This window comes from Epinephelus moara, chromosome 19, assembly GCF_006386435.1.
Source record: "Epinephelus moara isolate mb chromosome 19, YSFRI_EMoa_1.0, whole genome shotgun sequence".
Classification (NCBI taxonomy): Eukaryota; Metazoa; Chordata; class Actinopteri; order Perciformes; family Serranidae; genus Epinephelus; species Epinephelus moara.
In genome coordinates, this window is record NC_065524.1 from 25,983,791 (window position 1) to 26,001,547 (window position 17,757).

At 44.3% G+C, this 17,757-nt stretch overlaps 1 protein-coding gene across 2 annotated transcripts in view; it reads left to right on the forward strand.

Moving 5' to 3' along the window:
- Positions 1 to 10,593, forward strand: part of LOC126406904 (protein FAM53B-like) — a 29,890-nt gene extending 19,297 nt beyond the window's left edge. For both annotated transcript variants that reach the window (XM_050071462.1, XM_050071464.1), the window contains 2 exons: positions 874 to 1,748; positions 9,427 to 10,593. In XM_050071462.1, the coding sequence (XP_049927419.1) occupies positions 874 to 1,748; positions 9,427 to 9,780 (1,229 nt within the window). In that variant the 3' untranslated portion in view covers positions 9,781 to 10,593. The remainder of the gene's footprint in view (positions 1 to 873; positions 1,749 to 9,426) is intronic.
- Positions 10,594 to 17,757: the final 7,164 nt, after the last annotated feature.

Below are 17,757 nucleotides of genomic sequence, written 5' to 3' on the forward strand. Positions count from 1 at the left end.
TCCCCTCTTTCCTTAAGCTTTTTCTCTTTGTGTTTCTGTGTTAAGTGTTCCCTCCAGACAGTATTGCCTTTCTTTAAAGCTAGAATTTAGCTGGCGTAATTAATATAATGCAATAATTATAATTGCATATTATTACTCATAAGATAGACCGAGTTCCCACAGTCGTGAAATTCCTGGAAAAATGATCAAGTTAGAATAAACAGAATGTTTGGATAGTTTTGAATTTGTTTTGGCTATTGTTTATAGCAGTGATTCCCAACTGGTCCAGCCACGGGGTCCAGATTTCTCCTCAGACATTTGTTCATGGTCCACACAGTTTAATGTATTGTATTGTGTATATAAAACATGTCTAACGTTACATGAAATATCTATGTTATCTGTATATGACTAATTTAAAATCTACGTCACTGGTATCACATGATACACATTGACTAGATCAGCATCGCGTCATTGCCAAGGTCATACGCACTGTCACATCAGGAGAGGAACAGGTTCAGGCAAGGTTGCAAAACAGTTTAGTGAAGTCCTTAAATAAACATTTATTTACCAAGGAATAAATGCACACACACATGTCAAATTGCATTGACATCTTCAGGATCTTTGGTTTTCTATCTGGTTTTATGAAGTACCCCTATGTGCCACTCTGGTCTATTAGTGGGGGACATGTAACTAGCGTGTAAAGTTAGCAAGCACTAGTATTTTGCTTGTCCACAAATGCCTGAGAAGGACATGTTTAATAATGGATGGCTGTATCACTGTGTAGGCCCACCCATTTACAACTGTTAAACTGAAGTAAAGCCACAAATTTAGTAAAATATTGTGGAAAAGTTTTGGAAATCCATTGAGTCAGTTTGTTTGTTTTGAATATTGCAGAGGCAGATAGGTGGCTGGACCTGGGGCAAAGCTGCGCCATCCAGCAGAGAGCTCCCTGCCAGTCTGGTGCCAGTCTGGAGAGCCTGTGGGATGTAATGCCTGAGCCAGGGAGCTGGCACTGGGCCAGGGAGCCCGGCAGCGCCACAGCAATCACCAGTCTGATAAGAGATCTCAGCCTCGGCGAGGGCGGCATGATCACACCTCACACCCACCCCACGTCCACCACTGCTCACTACACCACTACAGCCACCAGCCAAGCTCCGACGGCACCCCCGAGCAAACGTCAGTGTCGCTCCCTGTCCTTCTCTGATGAATTCACTGGGTTCCGCTCGTCTTGGAGGCCACAGGGCTCCAGAGTGTGGACAACTGTGGAGAAACGAAGGTGCCACAGTGGAGGAAGTGTGCGAGGAGGAGGGGGTTTCTCCAGCGGTCATTTCCCCACCATGCAGCGTAGCTCCAGCTTTAGTTTGCCCTCACGCTCCAACATCCCGTCAGACGGAGCCCTGGACCTGCCATTCTTCAACCAGCGACTGCCTCTCCACCCCCAATTCACTGCCTCTCCAGTCTCCCCTACCTCTCCCTCCTCGCACCATCACCACTCCCGCCATCACCACTTCCTCAGGCCCCTCTCCCTCTCCCACGAGCAGATCAGCCTGCCAGAGCTGCAGAGGGAGGAGGCGTCGGAGGCCAGCTCTCCAGACTCCACCCCAGAATTGGGGAGGCGAGCCAACCTGAGAGCCAGGGGCACGGGGTGTCTCTCTCGGAGCAGGTCCCAGCCGTGCGTGCTAAACGACAAAAAGATTGGTATGAAGCGCAGGAGACCAGAAGATGCCCAGGAGCAGCGGCCCTCCCTGGACTTGGCAAAGATGACTCAGGTTAGCTGGAAATGGTGAACACATGTTGACACGCACAGACAAGCACACGCACTCACATTCGTTTACATGGGTGCTGTTATAATTTGACTCATTTCACAGAGTTTAGTATCAATTTCACTCACTGATTAAACATAAATTGGCATGGGTTTATTTCTAATCTTGCTTTAATGCTGCTAAATGTCCTCTACTGCCTCCAGTTACATCTTGAAACAAACACACTCACTGCACAGACAAACACCTTTTTGTTCTTAGACCAAGGGGAAGTTCAGGAGATCCTCAAACATGACCGGGCCTGTCTCTCTCTGACTCTGATCGGGGACTGGATTAAATCAAGCTGAATTAAGTTTTCTGGGTCGTCGGTCCGAGGCTTCGGGGCTAAGTGATCTCAGGCCTTGCTTCAGCTCAGGGAGTGGTGCTCGCTAAAGAAGCATTCCTCATGTTCGGTCACGCTGCCTAGTGCCACGCTCTAGCAAGCCCGACTCCAGTTTATCATTTCATTTACTCTGTTGGGTAAACAGCCCGGTCGTAGGTTGGACCCCTCACTGTCCATTTGCTTCCTCTCCGCAACTTCCATCTTTCATTCCCTGTGCTGCTTCATCTCTGTTTTTGCCCTCTGTCTTCTATCAGGCAACCAAATGTGATTAATAGTGGGGATAGCTTGAATGCACGGAGCTCCAAATTGTTATCCCCACGACAAGAGTTTGTTTGTTCTTATTTAAGGTCAGAGGAAGCAGTGGAGCAGCCGGAGAGTATAAATGACCCCCAGACAAACCAGACCCTAAAATAGCCCTGTGGAAGTATTTTAATGACATGTACTGTTTTGATGCTTGGCAGCGCTGTAATGTTTTTACAGAGCCCAGAAAGATGTTGATTTTTCACATCCTGTTTCATTATTCATTCGAATGCTGCATAGAATCTATAGCAGCAGCAACAGCAGGCACTGACACCAACCTGTTGTCAGACTCCTGTATTTTCCTGCTCTCCTGCACTCATATCATTCATATGACATACTAGACCCATCCTTCATCGTAACTCCTGTCACGGAAATATTGTCCCTTTCCTGTTCTCTTATTAGAAAGTGCCATCAGTGTATCCCTCTGCCCCTCCCTTCCTTTTCCCAAAGATTTGTGTTCCCAGCCAGTCACCCTCAGGACCCAGCCAGGGTTGGATCAACAAGGCTTTGGTAATGGAGCCTAGCGAGCATGTTTCCTCTAGTCATGCCAGCCGCTAAGAGGGGAAAATCAAGCACGATGATCACACATATACACACACACAGATACACAAGCGCACATATTGGAGTCAGTTTTACGTTACCTCTGGTTGCAGCAATGCAGGAGCACACCTCTGCTGCAGACGGCTGCAGAGGCAGCCTCCCTTCTGAGCAGTTAACAGGCAGAGCCATTGTTTCTCACCTCAGACTTGAGTGATTGCGTGTGCTTATTACTGTTGAAAGCACTCAGGTTGTGCAGGTTACATGAATCATTTCAGAATCTACTGTTACCGCTGTTTACTTTCTCACTCTGTTGCATGCCTGGAGTTAGGAAAGCAAGCAGCAACACAGCATATACAGCATAATTTACAACACATTTACTCTTCTCTCTTCTCTTTCTCCTTCGCTTCTCAACTTGATGTTTTCTTGTCAAAAACCAGGCTGCATTTAGTTTATCTGGGAACCTAAACAAGCCGGGCTGCACTGTGTCATGCTGAATTTAATAACTCCCTGAAGAAGATTGAAGATTCTCGTAGTTGTCATAGGTTAAAGAGGTATTTTGTCTCAGTGAGAGCCAAGGGGAAAGCTCTAGTAGCTGGCAAACTGTCTGGAAAAGGAAGTGATAATGTGGAAATGTGGTGCTGCTTACAACCTGTGTCTGTTTACCATCAGGGGACAGATGAGATTTCACCGCCTCTGATGGGAATTTGGTTCTTTGCGTGATTTGTGGAAGGGATCTGTACCTGCAGTTACAGATGGTCAGAACCACATTTCTGGCATTTTTTTCCCTTCAGCTATTTTGTGGCAAACTTGATGTGTAAACTGACCGCTGACAGACGTGTGATTTAGGTGACGCTCTTTCTCCTTTTCCACTCCCCAGCTAAAGAGACGTCCTACTCGGCCCTGCCTTAGGGTGCAAATTAAGAGTTATTACGTCTTGTCATACCTAGACACACACTTGACACCATGCTTTATCCATTTTATAGGTGTGTGTGTGTGTGTGGATGAGTAACACAGTCCACATGAAGAAAAACAAAAGTGGTTCATGCACATTTGTCACAGCAAACTGTCGATGCAGTCTTGACTCCGAGGCACAGATATGTTTGCTTTTTAATTGGCTGGACTATCCAAGTGCAGATGGTTGTTGTAAAGTCTGCTGGACGTTCAGAGAGGGGGGTTAAGGATTGCGAGGGTCAACATATTACAAGTCCCTCGGGTGTGTTGTCAGTGGAACATGGTGTAATTTGGCCCCTGAGTTCCTCAACCACGTCAATGAAGGCGGGTGTGAATTCTGGGGATGCATGTCATGCTAATGGGCTATAGCTCGACTACCGTAGGGATTTACGTGCGACCACCCCCAAAATTCCTCGAATGTCCTCCCCGTCAGGCGCGTATATCAGTTCACTCCTCTATCCGCTGCCTCGTTTTTATCCATGACTGCCCTTTCACCTTGGCCCTTCATTGTTTTTTTCATAGTGGGTGTAGCGAGCTGTCACACAGGGAATGTTATCTCTTGATTCTAGGTCACTTTGCTGAATGATTGTTGACGCAGCTCACACTTTGCTTTAGAGGAAATGGCCCGTGTGAGGCCACTTTCATTCAGATGGTTTTATGCGTGTGTCATCTTTGCAGCTCCAGTTGACAACTCGAGTTGTGCATTTTGAAGAAAAATTACAGGCTATTTTTGGCCTCGCTGTGTTAGCAATAGAGGTGGTAAAAGAGGGGCATGTCGAGCCAATGCTTGAACGTGTGTGTGTGCAGGTTGCCTGTGCATTTAGGAGAGAAATGGCAATGTGAAGAAAGGGGGTATTATTTCTGCAGGGAAGCTGGCGGACAAACTCCTCACTCTTCTCTATTAATATCTTATGGCTGGCCCAAGTTCGAGCCACTCTGCTCTTCCCCTCCTCTCTCTATCTCTCCCCATTCCTGGGATGGCAGACATGGCGATCATAGCAGAGCGTCAAGCCCCGCAGGCTCCATGGGAACACCTAGGTGGGCGTCTTGAGGTGCGGCACTCATCGTGTATAATGACATGTTGTGACTTGTCCTGAAGGTGCACTGTATAGCATCACCAAACAGCAGTCACCACCGCTCGTTCCGCCTTTGATCCAACTTAACATATTTAACATTTTTCACCTGACTTGTAGGTATTTGCACCTATCTGCTGTGCATTCTCTCTGCGGTACAGCGAATACCAGACAAATACACGCAGACCAAAGCAAAGGCAGATGCAGACAGTGACACACATAATTGATGCAGAGGTGTGCGAGCATGTGGTCTGGCTGTCAGGAATGAGTTAAGTTCTCCTGTCTTTGCTCGCACCTCTGCCCTCTCTTTTGTTTTACAGTTGTTTGCTGTTGGAGGTCTGTTTGCCTGTCTTCCTCACAGCCATTTGTGGCTGGATGTTGTTTATCTGACCTAATTTCAGCACGCAGCTAATCCAAAGAAATATACTCATATTCTGAATCTGTAAATACAGTGCATTGTGAAGTACCTGTGTTTTTTTTTGTGTGAGTGTGTGTGTGTTTCAAGTTCACAGCAGGACCTTTGCCAGAGAACATAGCAGGGTGTTGTTTGTTGTTTGCCCTAATTATCAGGAGGATATTTGCCTAACCTCTTGGCTTGTGCATGTGCTTCTCCCTCAGCAGCTGCTTTTCAGTCCCCATGTTGCAACTGTAGATAATGTCGTTACAGTGGAAGTTCTGCTTGTGTTGCATGTAGTTTGGAATAATGGATGAAGTCTGCCAGAATATCAGTAATGTGTCTAAAATAGTGTTTTATTTCTTAATTTTGGTGAATATCTTGAAAAATAAAGTAAAAAGTAGGCCATCTGTGACAGAGAGGATTTTCATTCGATCCAATCTAAGGCCAGCAATCATAAGTTTAGCGTCACCATGTCCAACCACATTTTTTAAGTCTTCTGTCTTTTTATTAAAACAATGTGACCTCATGAATCCTCTCAGTTCAGTTTGTTTGCCCGTGTTGTAAACAGATACAAGAGTTGCTCTTCTTCTTTTGCACTTCTGGTGTGTTTGCTGCCCCCAGTGGTTGAAACATCTTGAACTAAAAATATATAAGGAAGCACTCCACTGACTTTTGGCTCGAGACTTTAAAAAAACAAACAAACAGCCTGCATTACAAACAGAAGGTGTTGGGTTTGAAAGAAATGGGTGGTTAAAAAAGAAAGGAGGGTTTAATTAAATGTATACTATGCAGGAATTGTCTGTTATTGTATACTGCTTGTATGCACACAGCAAGTTACTGTACTACTGTGCGAAGTAGGAACGTGACATGTGTTGTAATGGAAAAGCCAATTCTTTCGCAGGCCATCTTAGCTAATCGTGGCACCTTTCTTTCCGACAGGCCAGTTTTGCATCATCCCCACATTGCTCAGTGCTCAACAGCTAAAGTGAAAGTGAACGCCAACCCCAGATTCATTCTCATTTTGTTACAGGTTCATCCGCTTGGTGTTTCACTTGGCCGTCTTTGCGTTTTTTTCAGCATTTTCCTCTGCGATTTTTATAGCTTCTCAGATGCGCGTAGCTACAACCTGGCTGCTACATTTTTAGAAAGTCCCAGCTGGTGGGCTACAAGTCTAAAATATCCCAATCATTACAAAATAAGAAAGAGGGCAGCGTCTCTGCAGGTAGATACATGGCCTCATACTTTTAGTGGGTCATAGATGATGATTGAGAGGGATAACTTTTGTGTGAGTCTATGCATTGGTTTTTAGGAAAATCCTGCATTGTAGACCTTTCAGTGGTGTTTTGTAGCTTCATACTACTAGTGACTAAAATCAGGATATGGAGGTATCTCTTGCTTCTTTTTTAAATGTTTATTTGGAGTCCCCCAACCTTATGGAATCGTATTGCTTAATAGCTGGAGTGCCCCTTTAAAGATGCAGTTTGTAGTTTATAAAAATACTTTTTGTCATATTTACTTTAGCTGTCACTTCATCCACTCAGTAGTCAGTCCCTCCAGGATGTTGAGATTGATACATGTAACGCAAATTCAGTTAGGGATGCAAGACAACATCAGTACGTCATTGGTATCAGCCAAAATGGGCTTTAAAATGAACTATCAGATTCAGCCGTCATGCTTTTTCTAAATTTGCACAATGAATGAATATTACATACATTAAAAAGTATTGTATTTAATGTCTTCATCTGCTGGTGGGCCATCATGATAAGGGTATGCATGTATAATATGATGTTAATTCCACTACAGAAGAGACTTGATGATCACTAAAATTAGGTGGGAAAGAAGTGGATATATTGATATCTGTATCGTTTATAGGCCAAATGAGTTGTTGCATATTGGATATTGGCAAAAAAAATCCAACATGGTGCATCCCTAAATTCAGCCAATCTGCACAATGTTACATTTTTGTCCAATCACCACAACTTTAATGCAAATTTAACTTTTTATAACGGGTAAAATCTGATTTCATTGTTGAACTGCTCGCAGCATAATGACACGCTCTCTCTCTTTCTCGAGAATGGCATCCCCTATCCCCCTTACCATCACAAACAGATTTTAATTATGTGCAATTTTTCAGAAAAGCTGCCGTGTAATCAGGCATTTCATGCAGCAACAATCCCAAAAACAGCCCGCTTAATCCTGGAGGGACAGAGCAGTACACGAGACAGCTAGTCCTTGAAAAATATCAAATATGAATCAGATTCTGTTACTGCATTGCCTGTTTCTCACCTCAGATGTTTTTAGAATCATATTTTAGTGCACCGCGCTCCAGCCCGTGGACAACTGTTTCCAACATGGCAGTCGGTCACAAACGTTCTCATTTTACAGCTAAACAGTACACTAAAATATATTTCTAAAAACATTTGAGAGGAGAAATAGGCAATGAAGTTACAGAATCTTGATTCATATTTGATAACCGTGTCTAGTTTGACAGTTTGACGGCAGTTCATGATTGGCCGCTGCATCAGAGACTCCTCAGCCCTGATTGGTTGTTTTTGTTTACTATGGTAGATCCTAGCAAATGCAATGAGAAGCAACACCAGGAGGCAGAGGAGCATGGTTTTAACTGAAGCTTTAAGGATTACAACTTTAATGTGCTAATTTTATTTTAGTCAGTAAAAGATTAGATTAAGTAACCCAGCTCCTAGTTATGGGAGTGGGTTATGAGAGACATGACCTCACGAGAGTAGAGAGCCAACACGTGAGTGGTAATGGTGAATATATGCGTGTATGTGTGTGTGTGTGTATTTCATCCGGGTGGGGGTGTGCTCAAGTGAAAGAAAATAAAAAGCTGGGTACACAGCAGAAATCTAACCCTGCTCCCCCAACCTAAATTGCCACACCCACCCAAATCCCAGTCGGCCTCAGTGGATTTTATAGAAAGCACATTGTGGAGAAGCCGCCTCTCCCCCTCCTTTCTCCCTTTCCTCTCGTCTCCTACTCTGCTGTGATAATTAGTAGTGGGGTAATACCGGGGGTTGAACAGAGAGAGCAAGGGCCCAGAAATCCCCTTTTCCACTCCAGTGGGGTAACTACAGTGAAAGGCCTCCTCCTCCTCCACACATGAGCACCTCAAGCGTTTGCAGATGAGGTTTCCTGCGACTGAGCAGCTTACATGTAAAGTTAATCCAGGAAAAGTGAAGGAACCTTTAACTCAGACAGACAAAATCCTGCGTTATAGTTTTCTCTTGGGCTGTGCTAAATCAGGCCAGGGATAAAAAAAAAAAAAAGTGAGCCTACTAAAGCAAGACTTAAGAAAGGGAGACTCCCAGCTCATTGTAACAGGAAAGGCAATGTCCTAACACACTAGGGAACATTAGAGGTGTCCGTCATGTAAGCCGAGGCTCTATAGAGAAAACCTCATCTCTATTCACCTCCATGCCTCCAACATCTGCTGCTGGGGCACTCCAGAGATCATTAACCCCTTCACTGCGCTGCACGGCTGCCTTTCTTTGTTGCAGAGAGGAATTCAGAGAGCATGAAAGACAACTTCTTAGTGAATTAAATCTCTCGGAGGTCAAGTGTTAGGAGCAAAAACGAAGGCAGTCGTTCACATCCAGATTCTCCCAGACTCTCCAGAGAGCGCAGAGCTACAAAACATAGTAACCACTACACAAGTTTGGGTTCCCAGTATGTGTTTCACAGTGGCTTCCAATAGGCCTGGAGCACAGTGTGAAACAAGATACCTTTTTGGTTTGCAACTCCTCTCAGTGTTTTGTGTGTTATTTTTGAACCCAGGAGGTTTTGTGTACATTCTCCGATGCCTTGTGTGTGCACTCGTGTTTACATGTTCACATGCCGTCGATGAAAGGGAACGCCAGCTTTTGGCAGCCTGAACTGAAACCCAATTTGACATTCTGGAAAACCCTGAGCTCGAATTCCCCCCTGACAAACCCCTCTACTTTTATAGCACTCATTAGAGCAGCGAAGCCAGAGCTGAGGTGCACAAACTAACATCTATGTTCTCTATTTGTGTCCTCTATACAGAAACTTCAAACTTTTCAGAGCCTGAGCTGTCCCGGATTCTCCGCCACCGACGGCTGCCAGTCAGCCCTGCCCCCTCCCACCTCCGACACCTCCAGCCAACTAGAATCAGACTTCACTGCTGTGTCCGAGCTGGGACTGGAGTCCCGGCAGGAAGCGGCGGGAGACGACGAGGAAGAGGATTCATCCTACGAGGAGCTGGATAGCGACTCGGCTTGTAGCATGGACTCGCGGCCCGGCTCTCCTGTGGGCATCGTGGGCGGCAAACACACCCTCTGGAAGGGTGATTGCGGGACACAGAGGGACATTTTCCAGCTGGGGGGAGAGCTGGATCTTGACCAGATTGAGAGAAACTGAACATTTTATAGGAGATTTTAAAAGACTGTGTCTGGAAAGTTATTGGACATTGATGATGTACGAAGAGATGGGCTGTGGGAGAAAAGAGTGGAGGAGTTTGAAAGGGAAGGACAAGGAAAGTGATACAGATGATGGATTAAGTATGTGGTTACCGGCTGCCTTTTTAACGACACATTTGCCTTGAACATTCGTACTGTTTGAATCGAGAAACAGTGACCTTAGTTGTTTTTTCATTGGGTTTTCAGCTTAACTCAGGAGTAGGAAAGTGAGGGTTAGTCTTAAAAAAAACTCTCAGCCCCTACTGTCTTTTCAACCTGATGATCTTTCCAAAGTCAGCTAACCTTAGGTTTGTAGTACTGTAGCAGTAGCTGGGCTCTCCTGTATTTAGTTTTTTTTAATACTCAGAGAAAGTCAAGGCATCGAGGATGAGGTGAAACAGGGAGGGGTAAACAACAGAAGGAAGCACCTTCTCACCCTTGACCTTCATCGTTATCTTTGGTGCACACATGAAATCTGATTTTGTTTTGCTGAATGTAGGCTCAATAAGCTTTACGAGGAGTTCGGAAAATGACAGTGCCTTCCTTTGGATGCTTGCTCTCCCGGTTCTCCACCTTTTCTGACTTTTTTTTTTTGTAGTTTCTTAATATGCAAAATTGTATATTTGAATTAAACACTGAATCTCAAGTTTTCAGTCCTAATATCAATGTATATTTTTCTAAGTAACTGTGTTTTTTTATGAGCTGTTTGTGAAGGAGCAAGAATACGAGGCCTTTCTTCTAACAGAACGGACATGAAATAAATTTACAACCTGCACTCATACGTCTGGTTTAATTTCGGCTTATTAATGAACGCTTTGTGCTTTTAAGCGAGATTTGTGTTTCACTTTGTCAGATCAAAGGTTTGAACGAGCTGCAAAGTTTCCAGGTACTCTTCAGAAGTCGTGCTCGCTCCCCCGTGCTCACTTCCTGCATCACATTTCAGAGCCATTTTACTGAAGCTCACTCATTCAAACTTCATTGTTTTGATGTCTATAAATGCATTTTTGATGTCCTTTTTGTTTCGGGGGCAAATTGTCTTTTTACAGCGTTTGAATACAGCAAGTTAGGTAAACATCTGTGTAATACCTACCAGCCCCAAACAAAATGGCAGGAAGTCTAGACATGGAATATCCCTGGCCTGTAACCCAGCAGTGACCAGAGGAGGTGATGTCAGGAGAAAATGTCCTGGGATCTGTGCGGCAGACAGACAGAAAAGAGCGTTCCTCCCTGGGATTTCCGATCATGTCTCTCTTATGTCTGTCCAAGTCGCTAAAACAAACTCAATGCACCTGCCACCTTTTATAAGACCTACTTCTTAAGGGGTCTCGCTCTTTAAACAGCTTTAAAAGCTTGTGTCGTCACCACAATTGGCCAACGGGGAGGCTGATGGCTGACATAAAGTGATAGGACAGATTGTTTTTCCAACATGGGGAGGAAAGCCCTGGCTGCATAACAGTGTTTACGTCCAAAAACAGGATGTTCCAGCCAGTTGCGGCTTTTCCTTCGATCATGGCCTTGAAGCAGGGTGAACTCCGGCATCTTAACCCTGAGGTGTTTGCTTACATAAACGTACAAGTACAGCACACATGCTAATTCAAATACATAGTGTATATGCAGAAGACTTGTCACCTTTTTCATGCCCTCTATGTGAGAGTTTGTCTCTCTATCTCTAGATGTTGTACGAATAGGAATGAGTTGATGAAAGGAAGGACACAGAGCTCAAGTGTAGAGGATGGAAAACAAAAACAGGCTCAAACATCTGTTCACACCTCACTTCTTTAACTTGACACAAAAAGGCTGGAAACAAAATCCCGTTGCCATGAACCGCAGTCTGGTTTCTCGCTGCTCCCAAAGGTCAGTGAACCACACAAACACACACACACACGCAGGTTTCCTCTCTGACAGGAAGTGGCAGGCTACACTGGGGAGAGAGTTAATATCTGAGGTAAAAGCGCTATAAATAGGGAGCATTGTATTTGTGGCTGGCAAATGTAGACACTGGAGAGAGGGAGACAGGAAAGCGGCCATGTTACACAAATTTACAGCGCCCCGGACTGCGAGGCCTCGATTACATGTGAGAAAACATTGACTGCGTTTTCAAAGAAAGCTGTGTTTTACGCAGTCAGCAAAAATCACTTGAACTATTCTGTGAGAACTTCAGAGGAGGTGAGAAGAATGACATCACTTTTCCTCGGCCTTTTGAGGCATAATTGAGTGTTTATGTCCAGCTGAGTGTAAATCATGCCTGCATCTGAGCTTTAGAAGAATGTTTCTTTGGGAATGCAGATAGTTTTAAGGTCTCTAAGCCCCCTCTGGTTGAACTTATGAGTGTATTTATATAATATGGGTAGTCAAAAATAGAGCAACAGGGGAGATGAGACATTGTATATACTGTACGTGAGCCTCAGAAGAGCAAACACAGAGCCACAGGAAGAAAAAAACAGCACAAATGTATGTAGTAACTTTTGTTTTGACTGTCAACAAGATCCTTTTTTTCAAATGGGTCTGTCTCACATTAGGCCATGTTGATCGACATGAACACTCCCCTTGTGTGTGCAGTATTTTCTTCTCTGCTGCTGTTGTGTGCACCTGTGCAATCATTCCTTTGTTAGTTGATACTTCACTCATTTACCATTATACTGTCTTTTGTTTTAATGTGCGTGTGGTCATGCATGAGGATGAGGATGTTGCAAAGAAATGCATAATGTTACATAATGGCAAATAATGTCTTTGCAATCATGGATGGATTATTGAACGGGCCTAGAGGGCATGGGCACAGGGGCCATAAGTGTCAAGGGACCCCCTTGACCTTCACCTGCAAAGTGTCACTCAAATATAAACAAGAAGAGACTCAAAATAACCAGAGACACAAAGAGACCACAAAGGAATAAAGAGGAACTGCAAACAGTCACAAAATAATTACAAAAATGAGCAAAACAACCACACCACAGAAGACACAAATGCCCCGTTTCCACCAAGCAGTACGGTACAGTTCAGTTCACTTCAGTAAGCGTCTTGTTTGTTTCCACTGTGAAAAGTTGTGGATGGTACCAATTTTTGGTCCCCCCTCTGTTGGGGTACCTAGCACACAGATCTGGTACTAAAAGGTGGCTGCAGTCTGTTGACTGGTCAGTAGGACGGTCACATAACAGTAAACTATAACTATAAAGTGAAAGGATGTTTTGCTGCCTCATGCAGCAGCTGGAGTCTGAGAAAACTTAATTCACTGGGCCGACTGCCGGCAACTTTTAAGGTGGAACATCAATGCATGAGTTGACGACGTGAATCCATCAACACACCTTAAATTTCAATATGACAACTCTGACCATTACTTTAGTTTTTATTGTCTCTCTTGGATGTCATACACTTTTAGTAATGAGTGGATCTTCAGGCGTTCAAAGACATATATTAATTTCAACTGGATTTTGTAAACTGTGTAAATTCTAATCCGCTTACCTGAGAAGGACTAACATTTTTTGCATGTCTACGCCCAGGGTGCCCATTCTCTCATAATCAGCCCTTATTGGTAATACATATATTTAGAAGTAGCCTATAAGTGATACACTGACACTTGGCTTTCCACTGTGATAATACAGTAGTTGCTATCAGGGAGTTTGTGTAGAAGTTTTGTAAAGGATCAGAGATTACAGTAATTAAATGTATGTGAATAAACAGCATGTTATATATACTGTGTGGGAGGAATGAGTGCAGATCATTTAATGACTGAATGAACAATTAAAGGAAGCAACAGAATAAACAACAGAGACAGAAAGTCAGTTGAAAAACAAAATGACAATTAGACTGAAAGCCGCTCCTCCACTTTACTGAAAGTACATCTTGTGCTTTCTGATGGTCAAATTAATCTTCCTGTCCTCGGACAGCTGTGTTTATCTGGATCTACATGTGTACTTGTTAGTGCGTACGTGTGTTAGCAGACACCTTTAGACAGGTGGCCGGCAGTGTCACATGTTACAGATTGACTCTCCACTCAGAGGTGACAGAGTGCAACCCAACACTTTATCACTATGGTTCCCATGAATGCTTCGCCCCTCTGCTCCTGCATCTCCGTGTGATTTACATCTCCATAACACGCTGTAATGACTGGTTTTGTTGTATGCCAGCCACCCAAGAGTACCTGGAAATCCCTGAAGTACAACCCTGGCTTCTTTTTCCCTCAAATGAGTCTGACATTACATAAGCAGGTCACATATGTTAAAGCCACTATGGAGGAAAAGCTCACATATCATGACGAGTTATTCCAGCAGGAATCAGACACTGAATCTTATAATGACTTCTAATCTCATGAGGAGTTTACAAAGGATTTCACAGGCGCATAAACAATCCAAAAACAATAATAGTTACAGTCATTATGTTATAATGGTGCAAATAGGGATAAATCAGTATCGTTAATTACTGTACTTATGATGCAAAATGTCTCCACAGAGAGTTTTCCTCGCAGCTGCCAGTTAGAGTAGAAAAGAGCAAGATAGCGACGGTCACCTGAACTGTACATGTTGTCGAAATGACAGAAAAAAACCTCCAGCAAACCCAGAATTCAAGTCGCACTGCTGCTCGTAAATCCGGCTCGGTTTATGGGGAGCAGATGGCAACATTGTTTGGTGTTGATGTGCTTTGCGGTGTTCACAGCAACTCATTCAAATCAAGCATTTCTCAAAGGACTGATGCTGCCAGCCCTGCTAAGTATACTCTCCTATTACAAGAAAAAGGAGTGCCATAGGGGCCACAGACTAGTTGACAACGCATATGCTGCCAAGCATTTATTCCATTTAGGAAATGTGTTGCCATGCCACCCAAACATTTCCCATTCTGCGTGAGCTGCAACCGGGCGTATGATAGAATATGAGAGAGAGAGGAAAGTGGGAGTGGGGCAGTTGTACTCGGTGGAAGGACACGTGCTGAGATGGAGGAAACACATGCCCCCCCCCCCCCCCCCACCTTTTTTTTTCTATGAATCTTTTTTCTTTTGTGAGCAAAAGGGTAGCACACACAGGAGACTGCCTGTTGACTTGCTGCATACACAGCGATGACTGAGTGCCAAACAATGGGGGACTGAAATAGACATGTTGTTGCAGCGGCTGGTCCACATCCATCCATCACACCAGTCACATCTGGGTCGACTAGTGCTGCCTTCCTCCTGGTCCGAATCCAGAGTGGATGAAGCTCGTGAATCAAGAAAAAAGTTTAACGATGTGGTCAGTGAATATCTGCAGGAAATCATTTGTGTGTCTTGCTACAAATAAACACCTAATCGCCATTACACAGCAGCTTCATTTGCCTGCAGCAACTCAAATAACCCTTTCCATAAAATTGCAATCCACCTAGCACACAGGGTTAAATCCCTGGAACATGCAAAAGCAGTGCAAACAGATCTGTATCACCGCTCTGCATAAAAAACCTTCGTTTATAATCTGGCCTCAGGTCAGCTGCCCTGTCAGTTTAAATCTCTGATGTTTGTTTTCCTCGTGATGTGAGTGACCAAAGCAGACGGGGTTGAGTCAGGACACTACAGTTGTAATCAAACTGAAATCAGCCGTTACTATCAGAGAACAGCCAGCGCAGCTGCAGCCTGCCCGCTTACCTTTGACCTTGGGCATAAAGGTAGTGGTGGGGGGTTGTCATTTCAGGAGCCTCGCCTCGGTCATGGCTAATCGAGGCTGAATTGGTGCGACTACCACCTGGGGTGATAATGGATGTGACGTGACCCCTGGTTTGACAACATCATTTGATTTAACACACTGTTTGTTATGTAATGCTTTTTCTAATTTTGAGTTTTAGTGATTGCAGGGTTGTCTCCATGATATCGGATGAACAGTTTTTATTGGGTAGACAGAGGAGGAAAAAAAATTCAAAGTCAGTTGTTGTCAGTTGGGACAGACACCTGGCTATTTTCATTTTATCACCGCAACTAACACTTGACCTCTGACCTTTACAACCTGCACCTGCTTCCTGAGCAACTTTGAACTCTGAGATGAGGTGAATCACAAAAACAAACTAAATCACAAATGACTGCACATGTCAGGGTGATGATAGGTGATTATAAAGATCTAAGATTTTGTACATTTTACACTTATATTCATTCATTCAGGGGTCGTGGGGGGGCTGGCGACCTGTCCCAGCTGACACTGGGACAGGTCGCCAGACTATCGCAGGGCTGACACATAGAGGCCATGTTTACATGAAAAGATCCACTGAAAACAGAATCGTTTCTCATTTTCGTTTTGAAAAAAATACTGCGTTTAGACGACAACGTTTTGATAACAATCAATTTTGAAACAAAAATGACCAAAAACGCTGCAGTATACATGCCAGGCCAGTAGTTGGCAGTGTGACTTTGCAACGAAACAACACGCACCTGCACACATACACTTCCTCCTACAGAGCGGTGATGTATAAACAAACAAAATGGCAACCGCACGAATGTTCGTCTGGACGGACAACAAGGTGGAGTTGCTACAGTAAATCTACATGATGGAGAGGCGTTGATATTCAATTCAATAGGGTGAGCAGCACAAGCAGAGCTCGGGAGTCTGCCATTGTTGTAATGGTCGACTTTCTCACGCATGCCTAGTGACTGGAACCGTAAGGCGCATGTGCGAAAAGTCTCCGTTTTCAGAGGAGCTGTATATTGCAACTTTACATGATAACAGAGACGGTGCCGTTTCCAAAAAATTGCGCTCTGGAACCCGTTTTCAAAACCTTGCATTTTCAGGCACCCAAAACACCACTGTCGTGTAAACGATCGGAACAAAACGCAACTAAAGTTTACTGTTTTCAGTTGAAATCATTGTCGTATCAATGGGACCAGAGACAGACAACCATTCACACCCACATTCACACCTACAGCAATTTAGATTCACCAATTAACCTGCATGTCTTTGGACTGTGGGAGGAAGCCGGAGTACCCAGAGAAAACCCATGCTGACACGGGGAGAACATGCAAACTCCGCATGGAAGGGCTCCCCTACTCCAGGGTTTGAACCAGGAACCCTCTTGTTATGAGGCGACAATACTTAACACTGAGCCACCATGCCACCCTTGGTTGGAGAAGACGAGAGCTTTTGTCATTGTTGGACTTTAGGCTGTGGCTATATCGTGGAGGCAGTTCGTACCAGTGTTGACCTGGTACGAACTGAGCTCTCAGAAGTACAATTTGTTTATTTTTTGCCAGCACTATTTTCAATCCTGCCTTCAAAGCTCTAAATGGTCAATTATTTGTCAAACCAGTTGTCAGTGGAAGCAACATCAGACATCTCTGGATCACTAAACAAATCTGAGATGTCACTGATATGAAAGATTTGCGTAGGCTGGGTTTCTGACAATTTGCATGTATACTAATAGGCAGAAAAAGAAAAGATACAAACACACCAGCTCTTTAAAAAGTGGGTTCGTATAAGTGCACACACACACACACACACACAGAGTCAAACACACACAAAAGGTGTCCTCAAAGAGCTCCTGTGTACTTGACTTGAAATGAACTTGTAGCAAGTAACCTATGGACTGCAGCTCTACAGATGTGTGTGTGTACATTACACAACCAAAGTGAGAATAATAAGTCTGACGTCCATCAGATCTACTCCACCACCCTCCAGCTGGGCCCTGTGGGCGCACACAGGAAAGGCGCCTGCCGTCAGTCACACATTTGTAAACATGGGCAGACGAGGAGGCAGCAGACGCCGATGTTATCTCCACAGACATCAGCCGCCAGGGTGGATGGCAAATGAACATGAAAATGCTAACTGGGTCCAAATGAAGTCCCTGGATAAACTGGGTGGTTTCTGACTGATCATCAAACACAGCTAGGAGACACTTCAGATGCTTTACACTGGCTCAAACGTACTTTAAAGGGGATTAGTTCATCTTTTACCCATTGTCCAAACCTTTTTAAGAAGAAAACTTCACCCGCAAGTCTCGTTTA